General features: G+C 38.3%; 1 protein-coding gene and 1 pseudogene across 15 annotated transcripts in view; both read right to left on the reverse strand.

Annotated features, from left to right (window-relative positions):
* The window catches only part of COL6A3 (collagen type VI alpha 3 chain), a 96,941-nt gene that overhangs the window by 54,973 nt on the left and 16,984 nt on the right, over positions 1 to 24,984 (reverse strand). For 11 of the 15 annotated variants that reach the window (XM_025171717.2, XM_025171715.2, XM_025171732.2 and 8 more), the window contains 6 exons: positions 22,670 to 22,802; positions 20,184 to 20,801; positions 15,150 to 15,749; positions 8,911 to 9,513; positions 5,464 to 6,057; positions 3,225 to 3,788 (listed from right to left, as the gene is read on the reverse strand). In XM_025171717.2, the coding sequence (XP_025027485.1) occupies positions 3,225 to 3,788; positions 5,464 to 6,057; positions 8,911 to 9,513; positions 15,150 to 15,749; positions 20,184 to 20,801; positions 22,670 to 22,754 (3,064 nt within the window). In that variant the 5' untranslated portion in view covers positions 22,755 to 22,802. The remainder of the gene's footprint in view (positions 1 to 3,224; positions 3,789 to 5,463; positions 6,058 to 8,910; positions 9,514 to 15,149; positions 15,750 to 20,183; positions 20,802 to 22,669; positions 22,803 to 24,984) is intronic. The other 4 variants (XM_025171736.2, XM_025171741.2, XM_088132971.1 and 1 more) reach the window with 4 other exon arrangements.
* LOC148216959 (collagen alpha-3(VI) chain-like) lies at positions 8 to 3,215 on the reverse strand (annotated as a pseudogene).

Below are 24,984 nucleotides of genomic sequence, written 5' to 3' on the forward strand. Positions count from 1 at the left end.
CCACACAGTACTGAACATTATTAAAAAGCTAAAGAAAATAAACTCTGCAAGCTTGATTAGAAAATAGTGTTTCTAACCACTTTAGCCCAGATTTTAGTAAAAGAAAAATACTGCTGCCTATTCAAAAGAAAAGGATCCATTATAGATTTTTTTCAGGTATTACATTAAATTGACAAATAATGCTTTCATTTATAGATTTTATTTATTTCGTTTCTACTGCACATTTCTTCCATAAAACTCTTAGGGAGATACCCAGGGGGTTTCCATACAAGTACGTGCTATCTGCTTTACTAAGCTGTACAATTGTTGAGTCATGTAATGTACAGTATGTTTATTATAATTGTATGCATGTAAGGCATTACTCCATTTCCAGAGCCTTTGTATCATAGAAACAAAAATGTTAATTGAATAAAATATGAAAAGAACTCTTTAAGTGATGGCTTGTACCTTACACATCTGGAAATTCTAATCTATATTTAGGACAATAAATAATGGTTTACTATGATGTGCAACCCCAGTTAGCCTAGAACCCCTCTGAACTGGAATAACACATAGTATCAGCCATTCGACTGCTACATCCAGGATATCATCATATCCTATATGCAGGAGACTATCATCACTATCAAGGAGAGTTGCCTACTTTTCTGTGTCAATCTGCATGGGAAGTCAGGGTCATAATTGCTAACAAGAGTTATAACAGGAGTTATATCCATGCAATAAACTTTGTATCAATAAATGCATGCAGGCATGCCTTATCCCCTGTACAAGAAATATCTACAAAAAAAGAGAAAAAAATGTAACCTAGGAATGTAACCTAGACTTATTTAGTTACTCAATGGTTTGATTACTCAATGGTTACTCAACATTGTCTGCCCCATTTATGGCCAGCGAAATAGTGGGAAAACGTTTCAGCAAATTTCTCCAGGAACAGAAGAAACTATCCAATATTTTTTGGATGGGGTTCATTGCTAGCAATTGAAGTAGTATAATTCTTTCCTCCGTCCCTCCCTCCAACTCTCTTCTTTCTTTCTGTTTCCACTGCATGTGGCAAGAGCAACAGTTGGGTGGCCACCTGGTTGCCAGTTTCATTTTTCATAATGACCAGGGACTGTCATCATTTGGGGGCATTAGGGGAGGAAATGGTGGTTGCTGTAAAAAAGGAAAAATCTTCAGTGGCCTTAAGTGGCCATAAAGGGGAGGTGGGGGGCATATGAGAAAAATACAATCTCAGGAATGTTCATAAATATGTCTTCTGGCTCTACTAATTATAAGGTTGTGAAAATGTGATCAGTCTCATCCAGAACTCTGAAGATAGCAGGCTGTTGAAGATAATGCCTACTGAAAAGTAGCAGCCCATTCATTTTGGCTGGCCCATGTTCAGCATTTGCTTTATTATAAACAGCAAATTATAGTATAATAATAAATTTCTTTCACCTGAGCCAGGTGGTGGAAAAATCAATTCAGGGGCCAAAGCTTCTATTTCTGCCCTGGTCAGTTGGGTGACTCTTTCTGAAATGAGTTGCTGTAAGGTATTCAGTTCACTAATACCAGAAACAAGGACTGCAAATTCAGGAACAAAAGAAATTGTCTACAGCTTAGTGATATCTGCATTTTCAATGCCAGTGCCCAAAGGTACAACACCCCTTATCTTCAGTTCCAAGGAAGGTTTTCTGACATCATCTCTTGATTTTTCAGCTGTCAGTAAAATCTAGAACCGTGGGACACCTTCAGGTATCCTGCTTCCAGCTGGGCTCAGGAACACATTCCTAATAAGGTAGCCCCTGTGTTAAGTGAAGAGCCTCTGGATGACTTTGATCACCTCAACCTTTTCAGAGTATTCATTCAGAAGGAACTCCAGGTTGATAGTATCACTGTGCTGGGCTGCAGCAACCTGGACTTTATCAGGACCTATATCCAGACTATCAGCAATTCTTTGTACAAAGGCCTTCAACTCTGGGAAACTACTTCTGATGCCATCTGAGCCATCTATCAGAAACACAACATCCTTCTTCTGCACTTCATTAACTGAAAAATGCACAGATTCAGGAGGAAAAAAGATGAGATTTGTGTTCACACCAATCATTTCTTAGGATGTGTTCATTTTTGTCTTTTAATCTTTTAATTTAGTAGAACTTTGTGTGTTCTACTAACATAGTTTTTTAAAAAAGGGAAAGTAATGTAAGGAAATGCATCAGTAAGGGAACAATGACACAAAACCTCAAAGATGTTCATTACAGAATTTGCTGATAGGTCATATAGAGAGTTTCTCTGAGGAGTCTTCTGCTCAGGAGTGACCTGAAGAAGTCACTCGACTTGAAACACATTGAATCCTTCATCACAACTGATTCTTGGCATTTTCAAATTTTCTTTCCTCAGCTTTCTACCTGCATAGTCACTTCCCAGTGACTATGCTCTGGATTGCTGCTTTCCTGATGCCATCTGCAGCAGGATCACAAGGAGGGTAGAGGTAACTTCCACCCTGGCATACTTCCTGAGGAATGTTGCTTTTCCATTACTAGTGTCAGAGTGAAGCAGCTTATTTACAAAGAATCCTTGGGAGAGATGCCAATGAGATTCACTTCCCCCAAGTGATCTTGAAGGGAAATGCATTTCCGCAGCCCTGACAAATGAATCAACACTTGATATAAGTTTCAGGGCTTAAAAATCTTGCTCTAGAATTGCTCTGACAGACCTCATTCACATTGGTTTTCCCTTCTTGCACATATTTATAACTGGGCTTTTTCTGTTACACTGTGAAGCCCTGATTGAATCTTCTGTTACTATTTAGAGTAAGGATTGTTAGGGGTTTCATTGATAATACATTCCTATAGCAAAACGTGCCCCTGGAAATTTCTCAGAATAAAATTCCTAAGGGGAGAACTAGTTAGCTTTCCCCATTCCAAGTTTGTTGATCATGAAAGATGGTCCTGAACTTCATTCTAAATTTGGGTTCAGCTCACAATGGGATGTCAGTTTTCAGCTGAAGAATTTGTTTGCAAATTTCCCAAAGTGTATTGATTTTAGAATTATATTTGATTGTAATTGCCTATGTGTGATCTTTTCACTGGTTTTAGTAGGCTGCAGAAAATTAGACCTTTCATATCGCTGAAAGTCTGTTTGATTGCAGTGGGGTACAAACCCAATCAATCAATCAATCAATCAGTCAATCTGAATGTTTCAAAAATAAAGAACATCAAGTGATAAATAAAAATAAAGATATATACCTGGATGTTTAAGTTGTATGGTTTTCAACAAATTGACTATTTCAGGTTGTATGTCTCCAATTCTAGAAAGGGTATCAACCTTTAGAATGAACTGAGGGGCATAAACTATCCTTTCTAATTCAGCCGGATCTGAGGTCTTGGATTGGATAACAAAAGTAACCACACCAGCTTGTTTCAGGGCATCAGCATGTTCATCCACAGTGTCATCTGATCTCCCAGCAACAAGAAGGACCAGGAACTGTGGGACGCCTTCTTCAATCCTGCTCCCAGCATGTCTCACAAAGATGTCTTTTTTGGCATAATCTAGTGCAGCTCCAATGTTCAGTAGCCTTCCTCCTTTTATCCTCATCCTTCTTACTTTCTGAAGGATCTCTGTCTTGGATGGGATGTCAAAGTTGAACTCCACTTGCACATTGTCACTAAATTGGGCTAGAGCTACTCGTACAGCATCCGGCCCCACATTCAGGTCAGAAATAATTTGGAGTACAAACTCTCGAACAGCAGGAAACTGGCCAGCAAGATTCACTGAGCCATCAATCAAAAATAAGATATCAATCTTGTTTTCTGGAATGAAGTTAGGTGAAAAAATTTAGTATGTATCATTTTATTACAGAATTTCTGTAAATATAAGTGACAAGAAATCCAAACCATGTTTGTTAGTAAGAAAAATAATTTGACCGAGGGGGCCTCTTTGGCATCTTTGATTAAACTACAAGCTTCCACAGTAGAAGAAAAGAATGGTGATGGTATCAGAGGGAATTGTGGAATCATTGAGTCATTTTGAACAGGTCTAGAACTTTCAGGGAAATGAACTACTGGCTCTTTGAATGGATTATGCATATTACAATTTTGGTGATGCTTATGATATAGGAACACACATCATTCCACCACCTATCCAATGTTTAAATTAGCCCCTTGACTTATAGCCTGTTTTCTTTTTATTAAGGAGGAGATAATATAAAGAGTTGGGACTTTTATCACTTTAAGCCTCAGAAGAGGGAAAGAGGTTCTTCTCACAGTATTACATTGATAAGAAAAACAAATGCCTATTGTATATAAATATACTTTGCAGCCCTTAATAAAGACCAAATACATCTGGTCATTACCTATCTTTTCCTAATGTATTTTAAGGAGTAGGGTTTCCAGATACCTGTACTTCCAAGAACTGATTCATACGTGCACATAATTCCCTTGACAGTAACATCAACTGGTAAGTTTGCATTTGAAAATGAGGCATCACCACTATATCATACTGAGCTCTATCTTCATTTTGCAAAAGTTTACCTCCTGCAAAAACGTAATTGTTTTTTGGCTCTTTCACAGACAGTGGAAGAACCACATAACATTTCACACTGGAACAGGGGGAACCATATTTATTTTTAAGGGCATGATGTGAGATCTCTCCCCCCCACCCATTAATATTTAAAATACCCTGAATGCACTTCCAGCAGTGCAGGACTCTTATACAAACTTTTACTTCAGCAATACTTCTTTAATCATTTGTATGTCCACATAATGTCACATGGTTAAAAAACTTGTAAAAATCCAGAAGTGCTGAATGGCAAGAAGCCTATGTGTGAAGAAACCTACAAGTATGATCTTCCTGAAATACTGACAAGAAATGGAAAGACTATTGGCATTCCCATATTTACCATTTAAACTGCTCCCATCACTTGCTCAAAAGATTTGATTCTAAGTTGGCTTAAGAACATAATGTCTGGACTAAGACACTTTGACAATGGCATGCAAGATATTCAGTCTAGACAACAGGCTACTATGTTCTCCCACTGGACAATTCTCCTGCTGCTGGGCATTCCCACCTCACTGTTCTCGGAAAGAGTGGTCATCACTCTCCTTCTTATGGGCCACACTTCCAGATATTTATACTTTTATATATGTGTGTATGTGTATAATAACAATAATCAAAATTATATGATACTGGTCCAGTGGGTGGTGTAGGTTAGTAGAAAGATGTTTTCAATTTCCTGGTCTACAGTTGAAAGAGAGGGACTGGCCCAAAGTCACCTAAGGGTGGAGTAGAACCTGGCTCTCCCACTCCTGGTTCAGCACCTTAATCACTAAAACTACCACTAGCGGTTAATATAACATGTAAAATATAAAATGTAAGATATAATAAGATATAATTAATATCTTAACAATATTCATAAAATTAGTATGTTGCTCAAAACATATCTACATGATAAAAGAAAAATCAATGTAATATGAAAAAACAAATTACCTGTTGATGTGATTGTAACGTCTTCCTCATCTCCACTAACATATGTTGTTAGTGGACTAATCATTTCCTGTGGTAAAGCTGCCAGAGAGCTGAATTCATCCTTAAAATATACTATTTGTGGATTAAATGCAATCTGCTGAAGTTCTGCCAGTTTGGCATTCCTAACCCCAACACAGAATGTCAGCACTCTTGCACGAGCTAAGGCATTGGCAGCCTCTTGGAAGGCATCAGCAGATGGCCCTGCTGCAAGGAAGACTAGCACTTGTGGGACATTCTCATCTATCCTGCTCCCACCTGCTTCAGTGAAGTGGTTGGAAAGGACAAAGTCTAATGCAGCTCCTGTATTCAGTATTGACCCCCCTTGCAGTCTCAACTGCCTCAGACGAGAAAGGACATCTGACTTGGTTAGGAATGTGTTTAAAAAGAATTCTGTTTTGGGGTTCTCACTAAATTGCACTATGCCAATTCGTACATCATCAATTCCAACATCAAGGGAATTAATTAGGTTCACAAGAAAGTCACGGACAAATGGGAAGTTGGTATTTCCAACGTTGATTGATCCATCCAAAAGAAAGACGATATCTCTTTTGTTTACTGCAGTAGAGCACAGAAAATAACATGAGACATCATAGAAAAACACACCAGTATTGGTCATGTGCGCATTTGGCAAATGCTATACACACATGTATACCTCATTCAAGAGACAACAGGACTGGACAGGACAGGACAGGACAGCCATGAAGAGAAGAAAAGAAGAACCAAGAGGAGTGTCAAGAACCCTTCTACCACACAATCAGTCAAAACATGCCCAACTACATTTTAAGCCTTTTGTGATACTTTCCAGAATCCCATTTACAGGTAATGTGTGCTGCCTATGTGTCTCTGTGTAAGGATATCTGATATTAAGATTCTATTCAGCTGAACTCAGTGGATAATGCAATTGGGCTGAAATATCTTCCAAAGACTCTTCCCAGAGGCATATTGACCTATCATTTTATATGAACAATTGGAAAGCCTTGACATGTAAGTTGGCAACATGGTACCTATGGGTTTCCTTGCCCTCATGGACATTGCTCTTGGCATCCAGCTCCATCTGAGTTTAGACTTTCTTTTAGGATTCCTTAGATCAATCAATGTGAAATTGGCATGTGGTGGTGTCATATTTATTTACAGGAATACTTCTGGGCCTCTTAAAAAACTCATAGGCATTCTTAAATTAATGCTTTAGTTGGGAGTATGCATACTGGCCCAGAAAAAAAAAAATACACAGGTCAGTTGGAAGAACATTAACCTATAAAGGAGGGGTGGTGGACTGACAGGAACAAATCTCACCAATTTGCCTTATTCTTCATTGATACCTTGTAACCGGCCACCCTTGGCTTGGCAGCTCTTTTATGTATAGGCAAGCCATGATAACCTCACGTGGCTTTCCCTTCTGCCTATTCCTTTCCTCAGTGTTTTACACTCGTTGTACTGCTTTTAATCCAAAGTTGTCAACACACATCTAACACATACTAGTTAATCCGATTTTGCATATGTCAGAGAGGGCCACATCCACATCAGCAAAGAATATAGCAGATCTGAGTTCTTCAGGACTGGGTGCTCTGCTTTGATCACTTAATGTGTCAAAGGGCCGAATTTCCTGCCATGAACTGGGTCCATTCTATCTCTTTACCAGCGGAAAAGTTGAATTTTATCTAGAAATGTTTAGATCCCAAGTGTGCCTATAACTATATTGCTAGGCATGGGCCTTAGCACAGAAAGTCAAAGAACACAATCTGCAATTAATCCAGTTTTGACAGATTAGTTTTACATGAGATACAGAGAATTCCGTACACTGTATTCTTTGCGCTGGTCACCTTCCTCAAGACAACAGCAACTCCAGGAATGTCTACACATATGAAGACCTTGCCAGAAATGATTAGAAATGCTAACAAAGGAGAAAGTGAAATCTTCTGCTGCCCATTGTCAAGCGTTCCCCATCAGCATCTATTGTTTCCCTATACAACACCACACAAACTGTTGAACACCTTTTCCCAATGCATTGAAGAAGCTTTAGAGATTGCAGGGGAGAAAAGATTGGTTTCCACACAGAATTGGATATAACCTGATAACAGTTAGAAATGCACAGTTCTTAAGGTAGAAAAGGAGGAATGTACATCCATATATAGTATTTGCAAGGAGAAAAAGGGAGAGGGAGGGAAATGTATGGATCTTTACAAATAAAGCAACATTTAAGAGCATATTTAATTTCAATTCTAAAATAAAAACGTCACCAGTGATATGTACCATGCAAGAAAATATTAGTAAGAAATGTACAATTTGAAAAAGCTTTAAGTTGCAGATATTACCATATTCTAATTAAGGGTAATTAAGTGAGATTTTGAAAGTTAGCACCTTAATGATGATGTACTGTAGCTCCAAAATGATTATAAAAATTCAACATTATTGGAGGGGCCATTTAGGAAGATAACATTTTGTGATTCTAATGAGTTTTTCTATCTTCCTCAGGAGGTGAAAGTATGACAAGATTAGACCAAAGAGGTACAACACTACAGAAGAGGTAGGTGACAGAGAAGAAAGTAGATCGACCATCTCAAGGATTAAACTTCCTATTAAAAAATCTCTTAAAGTTAGATTAAGGATTATAGAATCTTGAATTAACCTATCACTACCTAATTATAACATTGCTGGGAAGGAAAAAAGCATTTCTGTTAATTTGGAGGAGGATGTTCAAGTCTTTAGAAAAAATAATAATGAATCTATATATCTCTCTACTAATGTCTTATGAATATTAATAAAAACTAACAGCTGTAAATGTACTAATTAATCACTGAATAATTAGATATTATGGCAACTGAGTAAGGAAGACCTGATTCCAGTTAGCTCAATTTAACAGAAATATCACAGTGATCAAATTAATAAATAAACTTTGAATCTGCCATTTTTACATTTCAGGCAAAAGAAATATATGGAAAAATATATCTAACTTAATGTATTCAAATGTTAGCTGCAATGTACATAATATCTTCTGTACCAAACGGAAGATATTAATTGTCAAATTATATAGTTAAGTATGAACAATAAAAAACATATCCAGAAGTAACTTCAAACAATGAATAGACTCTATAGGTAGTCCTCATTTAGCGACTGCCTTGTACAGCGACTGTTTGCAGTTATGAAATGATGAAAAAGTAACTTTGCAACCAATCCTTGCATTTACAACGTTCACAGTTCTATAAAGCAAAGGAAAGCTGAAGGAAGATCATAAGCACAGTCGCAGTTTCACTGAGCCACCGCTTCATTTAATGACTGAGTTGTCAGTGCCAATTGTGGTCTAAAAGAGGACTACCTGTATGTACCAGCTAGTGGCAGGTATCAAACAGCAATAGAAGGATTTGTTTTTATTTTTCTAAAAAAGTGCTAAGTAAAAGGAGCAGAAATTACCTTCTCTTGATGGTATTTCCACAGTGCTTATAGGGAGTGACTTTATAGATAACAAAACATCAGGCATGATGGCTCCTAGTGCAGTTGTGCGGAATTCTGTGGGGGTGAAAACCATCCTTGGTTTGGAGGCAATTTGTTCAAGTTCAGTACGATCAGCATTTCGGGCTCCCACAGCAAAGACCACAATGCCATTCCTTTTCATTTCTTGTGCTGGCTGGACCACATCATCTCTGGACACACCCCCAGTGATCAGAATCACCATGGGTGGGACGCCTTCATCAGTCCTGCTCCCAACAGCGCTGGTGAAGAAGTTGTTTTTAACAAACCTCAATGCTGAGCCTGTATTAAGTGTAGCACCACCGACTGGTTTCATTTTCTTAACATTGTTAGTGATATCTTTTTTCAACTGGAAGCTATTAAAATAAATTTCTGGTCTTACAGTATCTGCATATTGTGCCACTGCAACTTGAATCAGATCTGGTCCGACTTCCATTCTGTGGATGGTTTTGGAAACGAATTCACGAATTGCATTAAAGGGGGCAAGTCCCAAGGCAGTAGAACCATCTATCAGGAAGACTATGTCCCTCTTATTGACTTCAACCACTGTAAGCAACAATATATATGCAGTCAGTGGGCTTCCTTATTCAACAACACTAATACATTGTGAATCAGTGCAAGCATTGTTAAACGATCATTTCTATTTGTTGTACAAGGCATTTCATTTACTTGAATTGTCATGTTGAGTTATATTGAAGCATAATTCAAATATATTCAATCTAACTTTATGGTTATGATTTTTTTGCACTTCAGTATTTCTGTTTAAAATTGATGCATAATATTCATGGAACTACATTTTTCTGGCTTTGCAGTAGAATAAAACCAAAACCTCTAAAATCCCCTCTCCCCTCCCACTTCCCCGCATGGAAAGAAAAAAAGAAGAGAATTAAACAAACATTAGCAGCAGCCAAACATACCTAGATCTAAAACCTGCAGGAAACCATAGTCAGTAGGTGAACAGATTTGTGAATGAGCACTCAATTCCAAGAATAATTTAAAGGAATTTGATTCTATCTTGGTGATTTTCCCATTAAAAAAATAAATAAGATTAACCTATCACCTGAAAATGACATGGTAATGAACCCTCACATAGAGTAGCAGAGAAAGCTTTATTACTTGTAGGACCATTTACTCCCATACAAAATGCCCCATAGAGCTTCCACAGGGATCCTTTTGCCCATCAACAAGAATTTCCATTTTTCCATGAATGTGGAACAATGTGCTGCTGGAGGTTAGGCTTGCTCATCACTCTCCTTCCCTGTTACGTTTTAGGATGGGGCTGAATTTTTTTTTGGGGGGGTGTTAAATATAGTTTTAATTGCTATATTTAATTTTATTATAGATAGAGGTTTGTATGTTATCTTAGGGTTGTAAACATGTAAATGTTTAAATAAATAAATAAATATATGTCTAAAGCAGAGTGAACTCAGCACTCAGGAGAAGAAACTAATTACCTATTGGCATCTATAAAACATGAATATTATAGATATGTGGTTGAGGCTAGACACATCTAGCCCCAATTGAAGAATAACTCAGGAAGTTATTAAGGAAGTTCTTGAGATGGTAGTAGCAAGTCAACTACAGAGTACCCTAGATGAAGCAGATTATTTGGACCCTCTTCAGTCCAAACATAGTGATGTAGGAGATAATAGTCAGGCAAACAGGAATCTGACTCAGCTATGAAATTCACATCAATCACTTTTGGCAAGTCACCATTGTGCCAGAAGTTCTATCTTCCAGGGCTGTAAGAGAACTAATAGAAAGATTCAACTATCAAGCAGACCTAAACGTTTTGAGATGATGGGTAGAGTAACTACTGTACTTGGAAGGAGGATAACATGCAACTTTCCTGTTTCACACATATAGTTCATTTGTCCAGCACAAAAATTAGGTAAACACTCAAGAACTTTGTCTTTCACAATCTTAAGGGCAGGTTTAATTTTTAGAGCTACATTATTGCCATAAAATATTGCATATTGTCCACAGTTATTCAAAAAGTCATTTAATTTAATTTTCAGAAATTATATGAATACAATAAATGTCTGTATTTTTGGACCCTTTCCTCTTCTGGTTCCTTCATGGGGCCATGGGCTGTCAGTACAACCCCTCCTGAGGGATCCTTCCTGGGTGGATATGGGGTATTAGATAAGTATCACCTGGTCTCCAACCTTCCCTTTGGGAAGTGCCCTACTATGAAGTACCCTAGATGAGGCAGATTATCTGGACCCTCTCCAATCATTTGCAAGCCTGGTTATGGGACAAGGACAGCATTAATCTCTATTTTTGATTATCTCTATCAGGATCTGGATAAGGGAAGTGCATCTGGTCCTTTTAGATTTCTCAGTGGCCTTTAATATTGTATCTTGCTGGATCACTATGGGATTGGAGATTGGAGTCACTGTTTTGCAAGTGTTCTGCTCCTTCCTTAGCAAGTGGTTTCAGTTAGTGGTGGAGCAGGAGGAGGGTCAGCACAGTAGCCCCTACTCTGTGTGATTCCAGAGGGCCTCTTTCCCGTGCACTTTAATACCTAAATGAAGCCATTGGTTGTCATCCGTCTGTTTGGGATGCAGTATCGTCAGTATGTGGGTGATACTCAACTATGTTGCCACCCCAGGCTATAGAGGAAATGCTGTTGATTCCTTTCCTGGTGTTTGGAGGCTGTCAGGGTCTGAATGAGACAGAACAGGCTGAAACTAAACCAAGACAAAACAGAGGTAGTTTGTCCATCAAGGCTCTTCATTGATCCCAGTGTTATCTCTGAATGGGTAGGCACTACCCATGACTTGAGGATCCTTCTAGATTCACCCCTTCAGCTAGTCTAGCAGATGGAGGTCAAAGCTAGAGGGGCTCAGCTTTGTTTGGTGTACCAGTATTTGACACAAGAGGATTTTGGTCCAGTGACTTATGCTCTTACTCCCACCCAGTTAGACTGTTGCAACACGCTTTACATGGGACTGCTTTGAAAGACAACTCAGAAATTACATGTCCTCCGGAAGGCAGTGGCTCATGTGCTAACCAGCACCCTTCACACCTACAATATGGACGCCACCCTGGCTGTTGATTAGCTTCTGGGTGCAATTTAAAGTGTTAGCTCTGACCTATAAAGCCCTTTATGGCTTGGCACTTGGCTGCCTACAGGACCACTTGCTCCAATCAGAATCAGACTAGGGAATAACCATTCCTAGTGCCCCACTTCCAGGAGGAAGTTGAGACCAGAGTGATGCTTTTCAGTGGCAGCACCAGTCCTCTGAAACAGCCTCTCTATGAAGAGAATGTTGGTTCAGAAATGTGCTAGAAGCAGAATTGTTCCAGAGGACATTCTAACCAGATTGAGCTGTTCCATCTCTGAGTTATCATGTTATTTTTACTGAGTTTTAATGCCTACTCTGGAAGTTTTAAATTGTTTACATTGTGTTAATGGCTGAGGATCATTTGATTGCAGCAGGATACAAATATAATAAATAAATACACAACATAACAAATATGCTTGGGACAAAAATGTTGAAAAATGGCTCCTTTGCGCTGGTTCAGACATAAATCTAGTTCTCACTGAAACGAGAGGCTTATGCCTGGGACACATCACATGGTGCTGCAGGGGAAAGCACCCCCATTCCAAAAACTCCCTGCATGAAGAAACAGGCAGGACAGTGTATTTACATGAGGTGAACATAAAGATGTTTGCTCAGTAGAGTATAATCCTGCACTTGTAAAAAATTGTCAAAGTAATTGTTCATATATTTACCAAGAAAACTCCTTTACTACTCCTTAGTAGAAGTATTTATTCCAGCTAGAGAATAACTGTAGAGCTGGTTTGTTTATATCTAGATTAATATAACTGGATATTCTTTATGAGAAATTCTGCATTCCAACATAATTTGAAAGTCTAGTTAGAGATCTAAAGAATTCTTCTATTGTAATAAAAAAATAGATATTTCACATGTGCTCCATTATAAATTATACCAAACCATAAAGACAGGCCACTCCTATTTTCCTAATCCAGACATCCAGAGGGGAAATCTTAACATTCTCAAAGGCCTGCCAGGTGATCTGAAGAGGTTGGAAAGGGAGAAGGAGTAGCTTTTTCTACCCGACTTGCCTTTTTAAAAAAAAACAAAATCCTCCCTTTGCGCCTAGAACTGTCTGTTTCCCTGGGTTGGAAACAGGGCTTTGGGTTGGGTCCCTCCCTTTCATTCTCTTCAGATATCTGAAGTGCAATGTTCAGCTTGAAGGAATAGAGAGACAGAGGTATGAAACAGAGATTCCAGATTGAAAAAGAGCAGGTTGTTGAACCCATCACCAGGACACTGATGCCTGCCATTTTTCAATCTGGAATCTCAGTGACAGGAATGATTGCTAAGAGTTTCATTCTATGAGCTGCTTTTATCTTTCAGATCCTGCTATTCCATAGCAGATCTGATATACAGCAAGCACATTTTAAATTGCAGTGGAACTGTTATTTAATTCTAGAATGCCAAGATTATACTAGGCAAGGATCTGGGAAAGTTGAGATCCTGAGACTCCGAGTACAGGAGGAACCTAGAGCCTGCTGGCTGGGAAATTCTAGGAGCTGAAGTCCACACATCTGCCAAGTTTGAAAAACACTGACCTAGAGGAAGCCAAAAGTTAGTACCTGGTATATAAAAAGGTGGAGCCTTTTTGATGGAATGAAATAGAAAACCCAGGCTGACTTGTATGTGTGGATTAAACAAACATCACTGCTAGACATGGTGTCCCTTGATATATGTGTAAATGCATGCATTGTGTAGAATGAAGATAAACAATTTTGAGACAAGCAAAGATTTCCCCCTTGGTTATCATCCCTCCCTCTGAACTTTTATTCTTTCCCTTAAAAAAACTAAGAAGGTAGATGAGTTCCTGAATTTCAGGCAAAACTGTTAAGATTGGCAGTGCCATTTGGAATTTGACAGTCCTGCTCATGTTTGTGGTCATGGTAGTGACAATAGTAGTAACATCACTACTATTTCTTAGTACATTTTTTAAAATGGCTTACCATAAAGACTGAAAACTGAAAACAAATTTGTCATTTATAATACAAGTAAGCTAAAATGAGCACTCTAAAGCAGATGATGCAGTAAAAACCACACAATCAGGCTGCCCTAAAATAAAATAAAACAAAACAAAACTCAGAGAGATAGCCTTCCAAGCAAGTAAGTATTCTGAAGCTATAGTAGCTCTACGGAGAAGACTCTACTTTTTCAGATTACATAACAGCAAGGCCTTCATAGGCTGATATTAATTTCCTTTCAGAGTTTCCCAAAATTAGATGCATGTACCCAAATCTCATAGGGCTGTAAAGAGATAAAACCTCTATTTTTTTTATTGGATCTGGAATCCTTGTGGTAGTCAGTGGGGCAGACAAAGCAATACAATTATAAGTTCTGACCTGCAGATGCCAGAAGATATTCTGGCAAATGCGTTAATAAGCAAACTTTTCAAATAATCTTCAAAGGCAGCCCCCAAAGTGGAATGCATTGTGATAATCTAGCCTAGTATGTTTACTCCAAGAAAGGGTGACACTCCATTGGTGAATGAGCTGAAACTGAAAAAAGATGTTTTGCCCTCCCTGGGCATCCAGGGAAAATAATAGTTCCAAACGAACAGATGTGCTCTTTTAGTGGAAATGGAAACATAATTGTAATAGATTTAACTTCTCAGTCTTAGATCACCAGTACCTTTGATCTACAGAATCTCCATCTTGGCTGATTGGTTAATCCTCATTCATCCCTATACTTCAGAATAGAGTTTGTTTCTGTAAGAAAACAGAATACAAGCTCTCTTGCTTAGCAGAAGCCTAATGCTACCCAAGTAGCATCTTCTAGTAGAAGTGGGGAAAACTCTTACTTGAAATCTGGAGAGCTTTCAAGGTGGTGGAAGGGGATGCTGTGGGTGAATGAATATGCTGTGGAATTAAAACTTCCATTTTGTGAGTGGAAATCATATCATGTAATATTAGAGATGCATTTGCACATAACACTTACTGTTAACCATAGGCAAGAGGCTTACTCATAGTTGGTAATCCAGACATAAGCATCTACCCTCAACCCCATCTTTTCTACCATTCTCAATCCTTAATCTACTAAGAGAACTATCAAAACCAATAAAGTTCCATATAAGAGCACAGATAACTAAATGAAAGATAACAGTTCATTAAAAATACGTACCTTCTGTAAGAATGGTTGGGGCATCTAACAAAATGAGTCTTTGGGCCACTCCAACAATGTTTGGCAGTAAGAGTTCTTGAAGTTCACCAAGGTTACGTGTATCCAGGGCAGTAAATACGAAGCTTGCATCAGTAGCAATTTGCTGAAGCTCTGCATTGTCAGCATTTTGGACCCCAATGCTAAATGAGAATATACTAGCTTGCTTCATGGCTAAAACTCCTTCTCTTACGTCATCACTAGACTCAATGCTACTTATGAGCACTAAAATCTGTGGCACACCCTCCTCTATCCTGCTGCCTCCTGAGCGGGTGAAGTGGTTTTGCATCACAAACTCAAGAGCATCCCCAATATTAGCTTCCTCGCCACCAAGAATGCTAAGGGCCTTCACTGCATCTAGAATATCAACTTTTTGGGTGTAGCTGTTCAAGGAGAATACAGTTCTGGGTTGATCACTAAACATCACCACCCCAATGCGTATGAGCTCAGGTCCAACTGAGAGTCTTTCAATTAAATTTGCAATGAAATCACGAATGGCTGAGAAAGTGACAGCGCCGTTCTTTGATCCGTCAATAAGGAAAATAATGTCAGCAGATTCTTGTGCTTGAAAAAAAGAGAAATGCAACAGGTGAAAGCATTAAACCAAGTGAATCCATGCAAGTTGAATAGTGTTCTGACATGTTTCTTTGGAAACCAGCAAGAAACACGAATATGAAGGGAAAAAACACATGATGGTCAAAGTCAATGAAACTTGCCCGTCAGTTCTGCATTCTGATTGAATATGAATGATGGAAAAATTAACCCAAGGACCATCTTTCCCACTGTACATTCTAGTAAATCACTATGTTTTGCAATCACAAGTGGGCCACTCTCACTCACATCAAAATAGAATGAGGCTCTAACACAGCCTCATCATTGGAGAAATATGAATTTTGTATGTGGAGGGGAAAGTTGTTTTCTTTTATGAGCCAGCACAGGCACAGTGCTTTCTTGCGCTACATTTTCAGTCATATGTAGATCAGGATTTACTCCTCACACCCACAAAATGTGGCAAAATACAAATGGGAAATGTTCTTCATTCTGAAATTAAAGATGGAACAGAACTAAGAAACAATTAAACTTGGAATCCTCCACACAATTACTTCAAAGAAAGTAATCAGAGAAAAATGCATAGGATTGCATGGCAAATGAAGCAATCACGCATCTGTTTTCAAAATGCAAATTTGAGTCAAGCGGATAATGATAATAAATGTTATGGAACAATAGTAAAATTCTAGGGAGCTAAGAAAAAATATTTTTAAAGCACAGAAAAGCCTTTAAGGAACTATCATGTTAAAAATGTAACTCTTCAATAAAGGATTCTTTGGGAACTGGGAACTGTACTCATAAAATTTTATGTTTCAATGTATTAAAGAATTAAATAAGTAGTTTATTCAAAGGCCATATAACTCATATATATAGAGTCCCTTGGTATATTTTCTGTATCTTCAAAAGATGATTAGATTCTATTTGTCTCTATATTTTCTAAATATAATCTACATAAAGCCGAAGTGCAAAAGAATAGAAAGTAAGCATATATAAGTATGCTTGCAGGTGTCATTTATGGGAATACAACTTTAAAATTATCTTTACAATAAAAATGTACTTCTGATTTTATTGTTCACATATTACCACTGGATATTCAATCAAGTAATGCAGAATCATGTTAAAACAGAGTGATAAATCCAGTCATAACAGAATTATCCAACCATATACGCTATGCCTGTTTCTGGAATCGCAATAGCAGAACCTGATAATTGCACGGAGAATGTGTTCCTCAACTGAGAAGATGGGTTTATCACAGGATTATGATCATGTGGATTACCCATTTCAGTCTCTCAAGTTGGCTAGAATCTATAGTTATATCCAACTACTCTACAGTATTTCTGCTTGCTTGTGGAATGGGACCACTGCTGAGTTTATTTCTTCCTCCCCCTTGCATAAGCCTGTGCCCCCGTCACTCAGGAAGTCTGGGAAAGCCTGCAGAGCCCATTAGAGGAAAGCTGTAGGGCTATGCAAATGGGAGAAAGGAGAGCAATGAGAAACCTAGTCTATGGAAGTAGCTACATGGGATAGCTCACATAGTCTAGTTGCCTAAACTCATTTATCACCTAATCCTGTATTAACTACTCTGAGTCCTTTCAGTCAAAAGCAAATACATTTAAGCTTTGTTCAGAATTCCCTGTTTATTATTTTAATAATCAAATTCTTAGCCATAGATTCTTCTCGGTACTATACTTCTAAAATTTTAGCATGTTGAATTTATTACTTTTCATAATATGGCCTAGGAATATACATGCAATGAATGCATATAAAGAAAGGACTTATAAAGATGTGTTTGTTTCTTCTTTCCAGAAACTTTTATATAACCTAACTTTAACTTGTAAGGACCAGTTTGAATATAAAGAGACTCTCTCATTCCTTCTAAGCATGATATCTGATACAGGTGTAGCTCGAAGAACAGTCACATCTCCATGTCCCTTTTTAACTATCGTCCCTAATGAAGATTTCTTAGAAACTCAGAAAGTTTGGAAAACTTCAAATTGGCCTAATTTTTCTTTTTAAATGTTTTAATAGAGTTTCTATTAAATACTGCAAATTGCAAGGAAACAGGAAGACAGTATATATAATTGTTGGATAATTTGCCACTGCTGAAGAATCCCATTATAACAAAGAATACAATGAAGGCTTAAAGTATCAGTGAAAAGCAGATTAAAGCATGCTTTGTTAGAGTTTCATAACAGCAAAGGACTGATGGCTTAAAATGGAAACGGTAACTAAGGCAGTGTGTAATACATACCAAGGCAAATTCAAGGTTAAAGTTTCCAATTACGCTAAGCATACTGCTGAAGATTAAACACTTGTAGGTACTAGGATAGCCAACATCTCTTCCACTGTCCATTTGAAAATGGTTGATTGTAGTATTTAATAGGGGGGTGTTGTTAAATTCACAAGGTTGTCATTTCAGCTCATGCAGAGAGTAACTAATTAGCCAACATGTTAAATTCTTGCAATACACCTATTTATTGCTAGGAAAAAAATATTTCTTCATATTATTGTTGGCACAGGTAACCGGCGTCATATTTGAATGCATGTGGAAAGAGGCATCCATCTTTAGAACAATCACTTGGTGTTGTTATTTTTGTATCCTATCCATTTTGAGGATAATTGACACCTTAAAGCGTTGAAACAGAACTCTGCCTACAGAGTAGCAAGTGTGCTTAGGAACTCTTGATAAGTTATTGCCTCAAGGTGGCACGTCCAGTCCATGAGTCTTCTGTTCACAGGAAGGCTAACTAAGAACTCTTGCGCAGCATCTCCTGAAGCTCGCAGAGCACTAGTTCACTGAGGGGAGAGACCAATTGCTGGACAGCAGAGGCCCCAAGGTAGGTCCCAAGATGGCTATCAGGAGAGCGACTGCAGGGAAGATAAGTATGCATTCATCCAATAATAAGCCTTTCACATCTTGGCCCTCTTAGCTCTCTAAGGATACTTAAAATAATGCATCTTCCCCTCACTCCACCTTTTTTGCAATGTGATTCTTTACGTTAAAATCTGCTTTAAAAGTTAGGAAAATCCTCCCTGTAGGTAAAATTTGTACAGATTTCTTGGGTAGGCTTTTTAAAAGTAAGTTTTACTTAAATAGATGGCGATAAAATGAAATAGCTTAGCAAAGTATTTCCTGATTTCCTCTATGAATCTCATTATTTGCCCTATTTGTGAAAACATTTGGCTGTGAATCAGGCAAAAACATAACTAAGCCAAAGTGAGAAGTTAATAAAACAAGACATGTTTTATGTACCCTATTTTTTTGCAACATAATTCCTTTCATGTATTCCAAGGTATAAAAACAAAGGTCTGAGAACGCAGGATTGCAGAATAATCATTGGTATATTTAAATCAATAAGATTTCCTGCTCTGTTTTATCATTTTCACTAATCAAATGAAACAGTTTGCATTCTAGAGAGATTATTTCCTCCCCCTCTTCTTCTGTTTAATGGGGGGGGGGGGGCACAGGAGGTTTCCTTTCTACGTCAGTCTGCTGCACAGCTGGGAGGGAATGACTTCTGGTCCCCTTTCTCCTCTTTGTCCCTTTGTGTGTCCAGGAGGACAGAGATTACTACAAAGTTGGGGAGAGGCACAGCCTAAGGAGAATGGCAGGGAAATCCCATCTAATGGCAGAAAGATGTTTATATGAAGGAAACCTTTGCTTTTAACCCTTTGAATGGGCAATTTAGGGCTTTTCTAGGCAATTCTTCTTATAGCTAAGGAGAAGCTAATCCCACAATTAACAAATTGCAAAATATTGTCAAAAAAAGGTGTTCTCTTCCAGATAAAGGCAGATATCTTATTCCTTGTGTCCTCCATGCCATTTTGTAAAATCTTAAAATACTGTATGTTACAAATGCTATAACTGTATAATTTTATTTGTCTGGATATTACACACTTCCTGACAGGAGCACTCAAGCATCCAAGCCTGGAATAATTCATGCAGTGCTTTTAAAAAAACCTCACGGTGATGAAAATATTTGCAACAATATTCTGTTCTGTGTTTCTTTCCCTCATCTTCTTTCTTTCTTTCTTTCTTTCTTTCTTTCTTTCTTTCTTTCTTTCTTTCTTTCTTTCTTTCTTTCTTTCTTTCTTTCTTTCCTTCTTTCCTTCTTTCTTTCTTTCTTTCTTTCTTTCTTTCTTTCTTTCTTTCTTTCTTTCTTTCTTTCTTTCTTTCTTTCTTATTGATTGATATTTAATTTCCACAGCCACCCATCTCAACCAAATGAGCTTGAGTTCCTGCATTCTTTCTCTCCGTTGCATGCCATTTCAGCATTAGCCACATATCATAAGGACAGAAAATATTAGTATAGCAGTAGAAGTAAAGTTAATTGGTTATTGTTACCCTGAAACGCCCTTGCGCTACATATCAGAGTGCTTAAAATGATGGAGAAGTAGCAAATATTTCCCTCAGGCACAAATATTGCAATGTCAGAGCAGAAATGTTACCTGTGGTGTCTTTAATCCCTCCTTGTACTCCAGCCATTTCTGGAGCCATGGATGAGCGAATGCTTGCAACTAAGTCTCCTACAATGCCGTGGAGAGCAGTAAAGTTCTCTAGGTTGAACAGGTGCATATCAAGGGGTTCACTTGCTATTTCCTTTAATTCCCCTTCCACTGCATCCTGCACTCCAATGGCAAACATGTTTACCTCAGCAGATTTAAGAATAGATGATGGTAGAGCCACATCATCTTGGGAACGTCCATCCGTTAACACTATAATAATCTGGGGGATGCCATCGCTCGCTCTGCTTCCAGCAGCTTTAGTTAGATGATTCCGAATTAGGAATTCTAATCCTTGTCCAGTCTTGGTTCCTCCCCCCATGTAAGGCATGTGTGAAATATGGAAGAGGACATCTTGCAAAGTATGATAGGTGTTTAACTGGAACTCTGAATGTGGGTTTCCGCTGAACTGGACCAGACCAAACCGAAAATCATTTCCACCCACTTCTAATTGTTTTACAACATCATACAGAAACTCCCGAACAAGTTGGAAATGTTCCTTTCCAATGCTCCAAGAGGAATCCACTAGAAATATTATATCAGCAGCAGCACCGATTTTGCCATCTTTAAAAAAACACATTGATTTATGATTTTCCAGAGGTCATGGTGGGGGGGAAGATCTTGTCCTACATTAACAGCCCTTCTTTCGTATCACCAACAACATTGAGTTCATTTACACTGGGGCAGATGGAAGACTATTCCAACCCTGGCAATTATTCTTGTTGAACAAACACTGAGTGATGTGGCAATTTTACTCCTTAAAGCAGCTTGCAGAAATGCCTTTTCCTTGCTAAGCTAGAATTGTTCCCACTGCAATATTTTCTGGTTGTGGTATGATTTTAGTATGATTTCCTTGCCTAGGTAAGGGAAAGCAACCATGCTGTTATGTACTTAGTTTCTTCCACAGGGACCTCACAGACTATAAAGTATATTAAAAATATATTGACTCAATAGTTCATTGAGGAATACATTGACTATTAATTTTACTGGCTAAATTTGTGACAACTGAAGTGATGCATTAATATGCTCTGATCTTAATACCAAGTCATCCAGGGACTAGCCCTGTAGGAAAGACCATGCAAAGGCTCGGTCAACTCAAGTCACAAACTGCACCATGCAGAGTGCATCTCTCTTAAATGCTGTTTGGACTAATCCGTGCTTCTGGGGGAAGGGGGCAAAAGAAGCTAGATAATTTTCCAGTGCCAACCAAAGGTCTGAGGTTTGAGATTCCTCAGCCCCTTCTTGCTTCCCAGCAGCAGGAGACAAGAAGAGAGGAATTCTCTCAGTTCTTTCTTCTTTCAGGTTGGAGGCGGTCAGCTTGGACAGCATGGAATGTACCCAACTGTACAGTACATGGGTTTCCACTGAACAGGATCACCCACCTCCGGAAGGAATGGTAGGAGATTTTCTGCTTCTCTCCTCACTCTCTCTCTCACCTAGTTCACACATCCTGTAAAGCCATTGGTTTTGGCTTAGTTTCCTGCATGAAACTAACCACTGGGGGTTGTAAGCCATATGGCTTGGCATTTTATGAGAACTCAGCTACTTGTAGCATACTCAGTAACTGATTTTCACCATGACCTAGAAGTGCGATCCCTTTTTGGAGAAGAGTCCCTCCTTCTGTTCCCTGTATTTTGTGTCTTAATTGCTGTCCAGCAGGTCAGTGAAACAAAGAGGGAAGAAATGAAGGAACATATTTCCTTCTCTGCCCCATACTCTGCCTGGCAGGTGCCTCTAGGGAATAATGGAGGCTTTTGGGGATGGTGCTAATGGAAAGAGTTTAGGGGCAGCTTGGAGGAGTTGGCTTTTGTGGAAATTTTCAGATTTTTTAAAACAAGTTTATTTGAGGTAAATTGTTACTAATTCTGCATTTTTTTTTACTCTGGCTCATATTAAATACTTTTGTATAGTACCAATATTATAAGAACATGATGCTGTTTTTGTTCATCAGTAGAAAAGTCTGATTAAAATTAATTGAAAATTGTACAATGTGTAATATTTCCCAAATATTTTGTAATATTACTTAATTCCTCACTGCAGAAAAGAAGAATCTAGCTCAAAATCAATCATGTGTACCCTTGGAAAAAGAAAGTTTACCTCTTTAGAAATGTAAAATATGAAAGTTGGCATCTGTTGCCAAAAAAATCCCCATTTTTCCCATGCTGTATGTGTATCCCAACAGACATAGATCTATACCAGCAGAGCTGTTGTATGAGGATGAAGAGGGTAGATACAGCAGAGTGCAAGAGATGTGCTACATACAGTAAATATGTCTATGTTCACACAGCAAAGGTTCAAGGATAGACATTGGTGATTGGTACAACAGCAATATACAACAGCAATATATTTTTCCCTTCAAAATTTCCAAGGAGAACTTGGGACAAATCTTGCATTTTTAAATACTGAACCATTTAAAGGTAGAAAAAACTTACCTTTCACCTGTGCCTCAGCCTCATGATTGCCTGAGAGTAAAAGACAACAGATTGTTGCAAAGATCAAATGGTGATACTTCCTCATTTTGTTTGGTTATGAGTTGGTTAGCTTTTCAAAGCACCAGTTTTAGATCTGAAAAGAAATTGAGATACTGTCAGTTAAATATTCCTGTTGAAATTTGATATCTGTAAACCATGTACATATAATAAAGATGCTGAGTTTGTTTTTGTTTTTGTTTGTTTTATAACAAATAGAGTGTAGTGTCATCACTGTAAAATATCTCACTGACGTTCATAAGGAGACTTTTTTTCTTCCAGCTAATGGTAGTTGGGAAGCTATTTACTGCACATTTTTACTGACATCCCAACTATCTTCCAATGAAACCAATAACCAAATTTGGGCAAAGTGGCCTCTCCTATTCTTTGCCCTCACCTCTCCCAGAATATTTCTCCCCTTGGACTTGAGCTTAGTAAATCACATCTTGAATAAGCTCTGGGTGTTGTAGCCTCAATACCACCCAATTCAACCACTGGTTCATTTAGGATATTCAGTTCAAAGTTTTCTGTTACAAACTAAGGTAGCATTTGGCCTCTGCATTCTGTATTCAGTATTTAATGGGTTCCCCCCCCCCCACATACACATACAGGTAGTCCTCATTTATTGACCACTTGTTCAGTGACCATTCAAAGTTATGACAGCACTGAAAAAGGAGATTTTCAACCAGTCCTCAAAGTTGCAGCCATCACAGTCATGTGATTGCGATTCAGGTGCTTGGCAACTGGTGCGCATTTACAGTGGTCACAGCATCCCCTTTGCAACCTTCACAGCTGGCTTCCAACAAGCAAAGTCAATGGGAAAGCCGGCAGGAAGTTGCAAGTCACACTTACATGACATCACAGTTAACAACTGCGGGTGATTCGCTTAATGACCACAGCCAGAACTGATGTCATAAGTTGGCTTGGTCACGTGACGTTTCACTTTATGACCATGTCACGTAGTGACAGAGTTGCTGGTCCCCATTGCAGTTGGTGAGGACTACCTGTAAATGGAAATACCTCTTTTCAATTAGCTGAAAGTGTTTCATAGTTCCAATTCAGTTTACTTAGTACGTACATATTTCAAATTCTGAGTTTATTAATGAACCCCCCCCCCATGTTTGTAAGAAAGATAAGTTGTCAAAAACATGCCAGTTGGCAATAAAGAGTTCCAGATCATGACATATTCAGAAACTGAACATCATCTGAGAAGTTAATTTATACAGACAATGTACAATTAACATAACTGAGGCTAAAATTTCATTCATTCATTCATTCATTCATTCATTCATTCATTCATTCATTTTCTCCTAGAAAGTATTTGAAAGTTCCTTTGATGGGATCAGGAATGAAAGGAGTTGCTGAATCACAGAGGCTGACCATGACTAGATAAATAGGAATGTTTAGGCCCTCTGCATACTTAAGTTATAGCCAAGAACATTAGACTTAGTTCAAAAAGTAGCTCTAGCTATGTGATGGTCAATTCAAATCCAGGTGTACTGCTTCTTTACCATCTTAGAAACACAGAGTCTACTCAGAGTTTTAAGAGGGAGTTCAACATATCCCAGTAAAACCATAGAATATGCTGATTCCTGTGAAATCATTGCCAAATGATCTGAACTTTCACATGGTCAACTGGGTGAGAACAAAAACTAGAGCTTTAGTAAGTAGTTACTGAATAAGTAGGTGTGTGGGGAAAGCCTGGCATCTAGTTGGCTGATAATCTTGGATGGGAATTAAAAAGCACAACTGAATACCTTGCTTGCTACCTATGTACATTTAGGTTCCACACATAAGACCTCACCCAATTCAGTGTTTATGGCCAAGCCCTGGGTACAAATATCTTCTTATCTTTTTCACAGAAACAACAAGGATTTTCCTAGACTGCCAATGAAGTGAAAAATCAGATTAGCAGTGAGTCAATGTGGTATAATACTTAAGGTGCAAGTCTAGGATCAGTTACTATCTGACTCATAGTATTAGTAGCAGTGATACTTGGGAATGGTCTACTCTGACATCAGTCCACCACTGGACCACTGAAATGCTGGACCTTTTTCTTTTCTGTTTTTTAAAACTAGCTGCTTCACTCAAAAAGAGCAGATCTTCTTGCCTTATCATGTTTCAGTTAAGCACATCATATCAGCTTCCAATGGCTATTTGCTGGCTTGAGGGTAAACGAGGAAGAGTAACGTTTCTTGTATAGGTAAAATGAATGCTAAGGAATTCAGGCCACAATGCAACATAGACTTTGCTGTAAAAATGCCAGTTTCTGAGTGAGG

This window comes from Python bivittatus, unplaced genomic scaffold (assembly GCF_059951505.1).
Source record: "Python bivittatus isolate LINGU-HERP-01145 unplaced genomic scaffold, Pbiv_v1 ctg000020_np1212, whole genome shotgun sequence".
NCBI lineage: Eukaryota > Metazoa > Chordata > Lepidosauria > Squamata > Pythonidae > Python > Python bivittatus.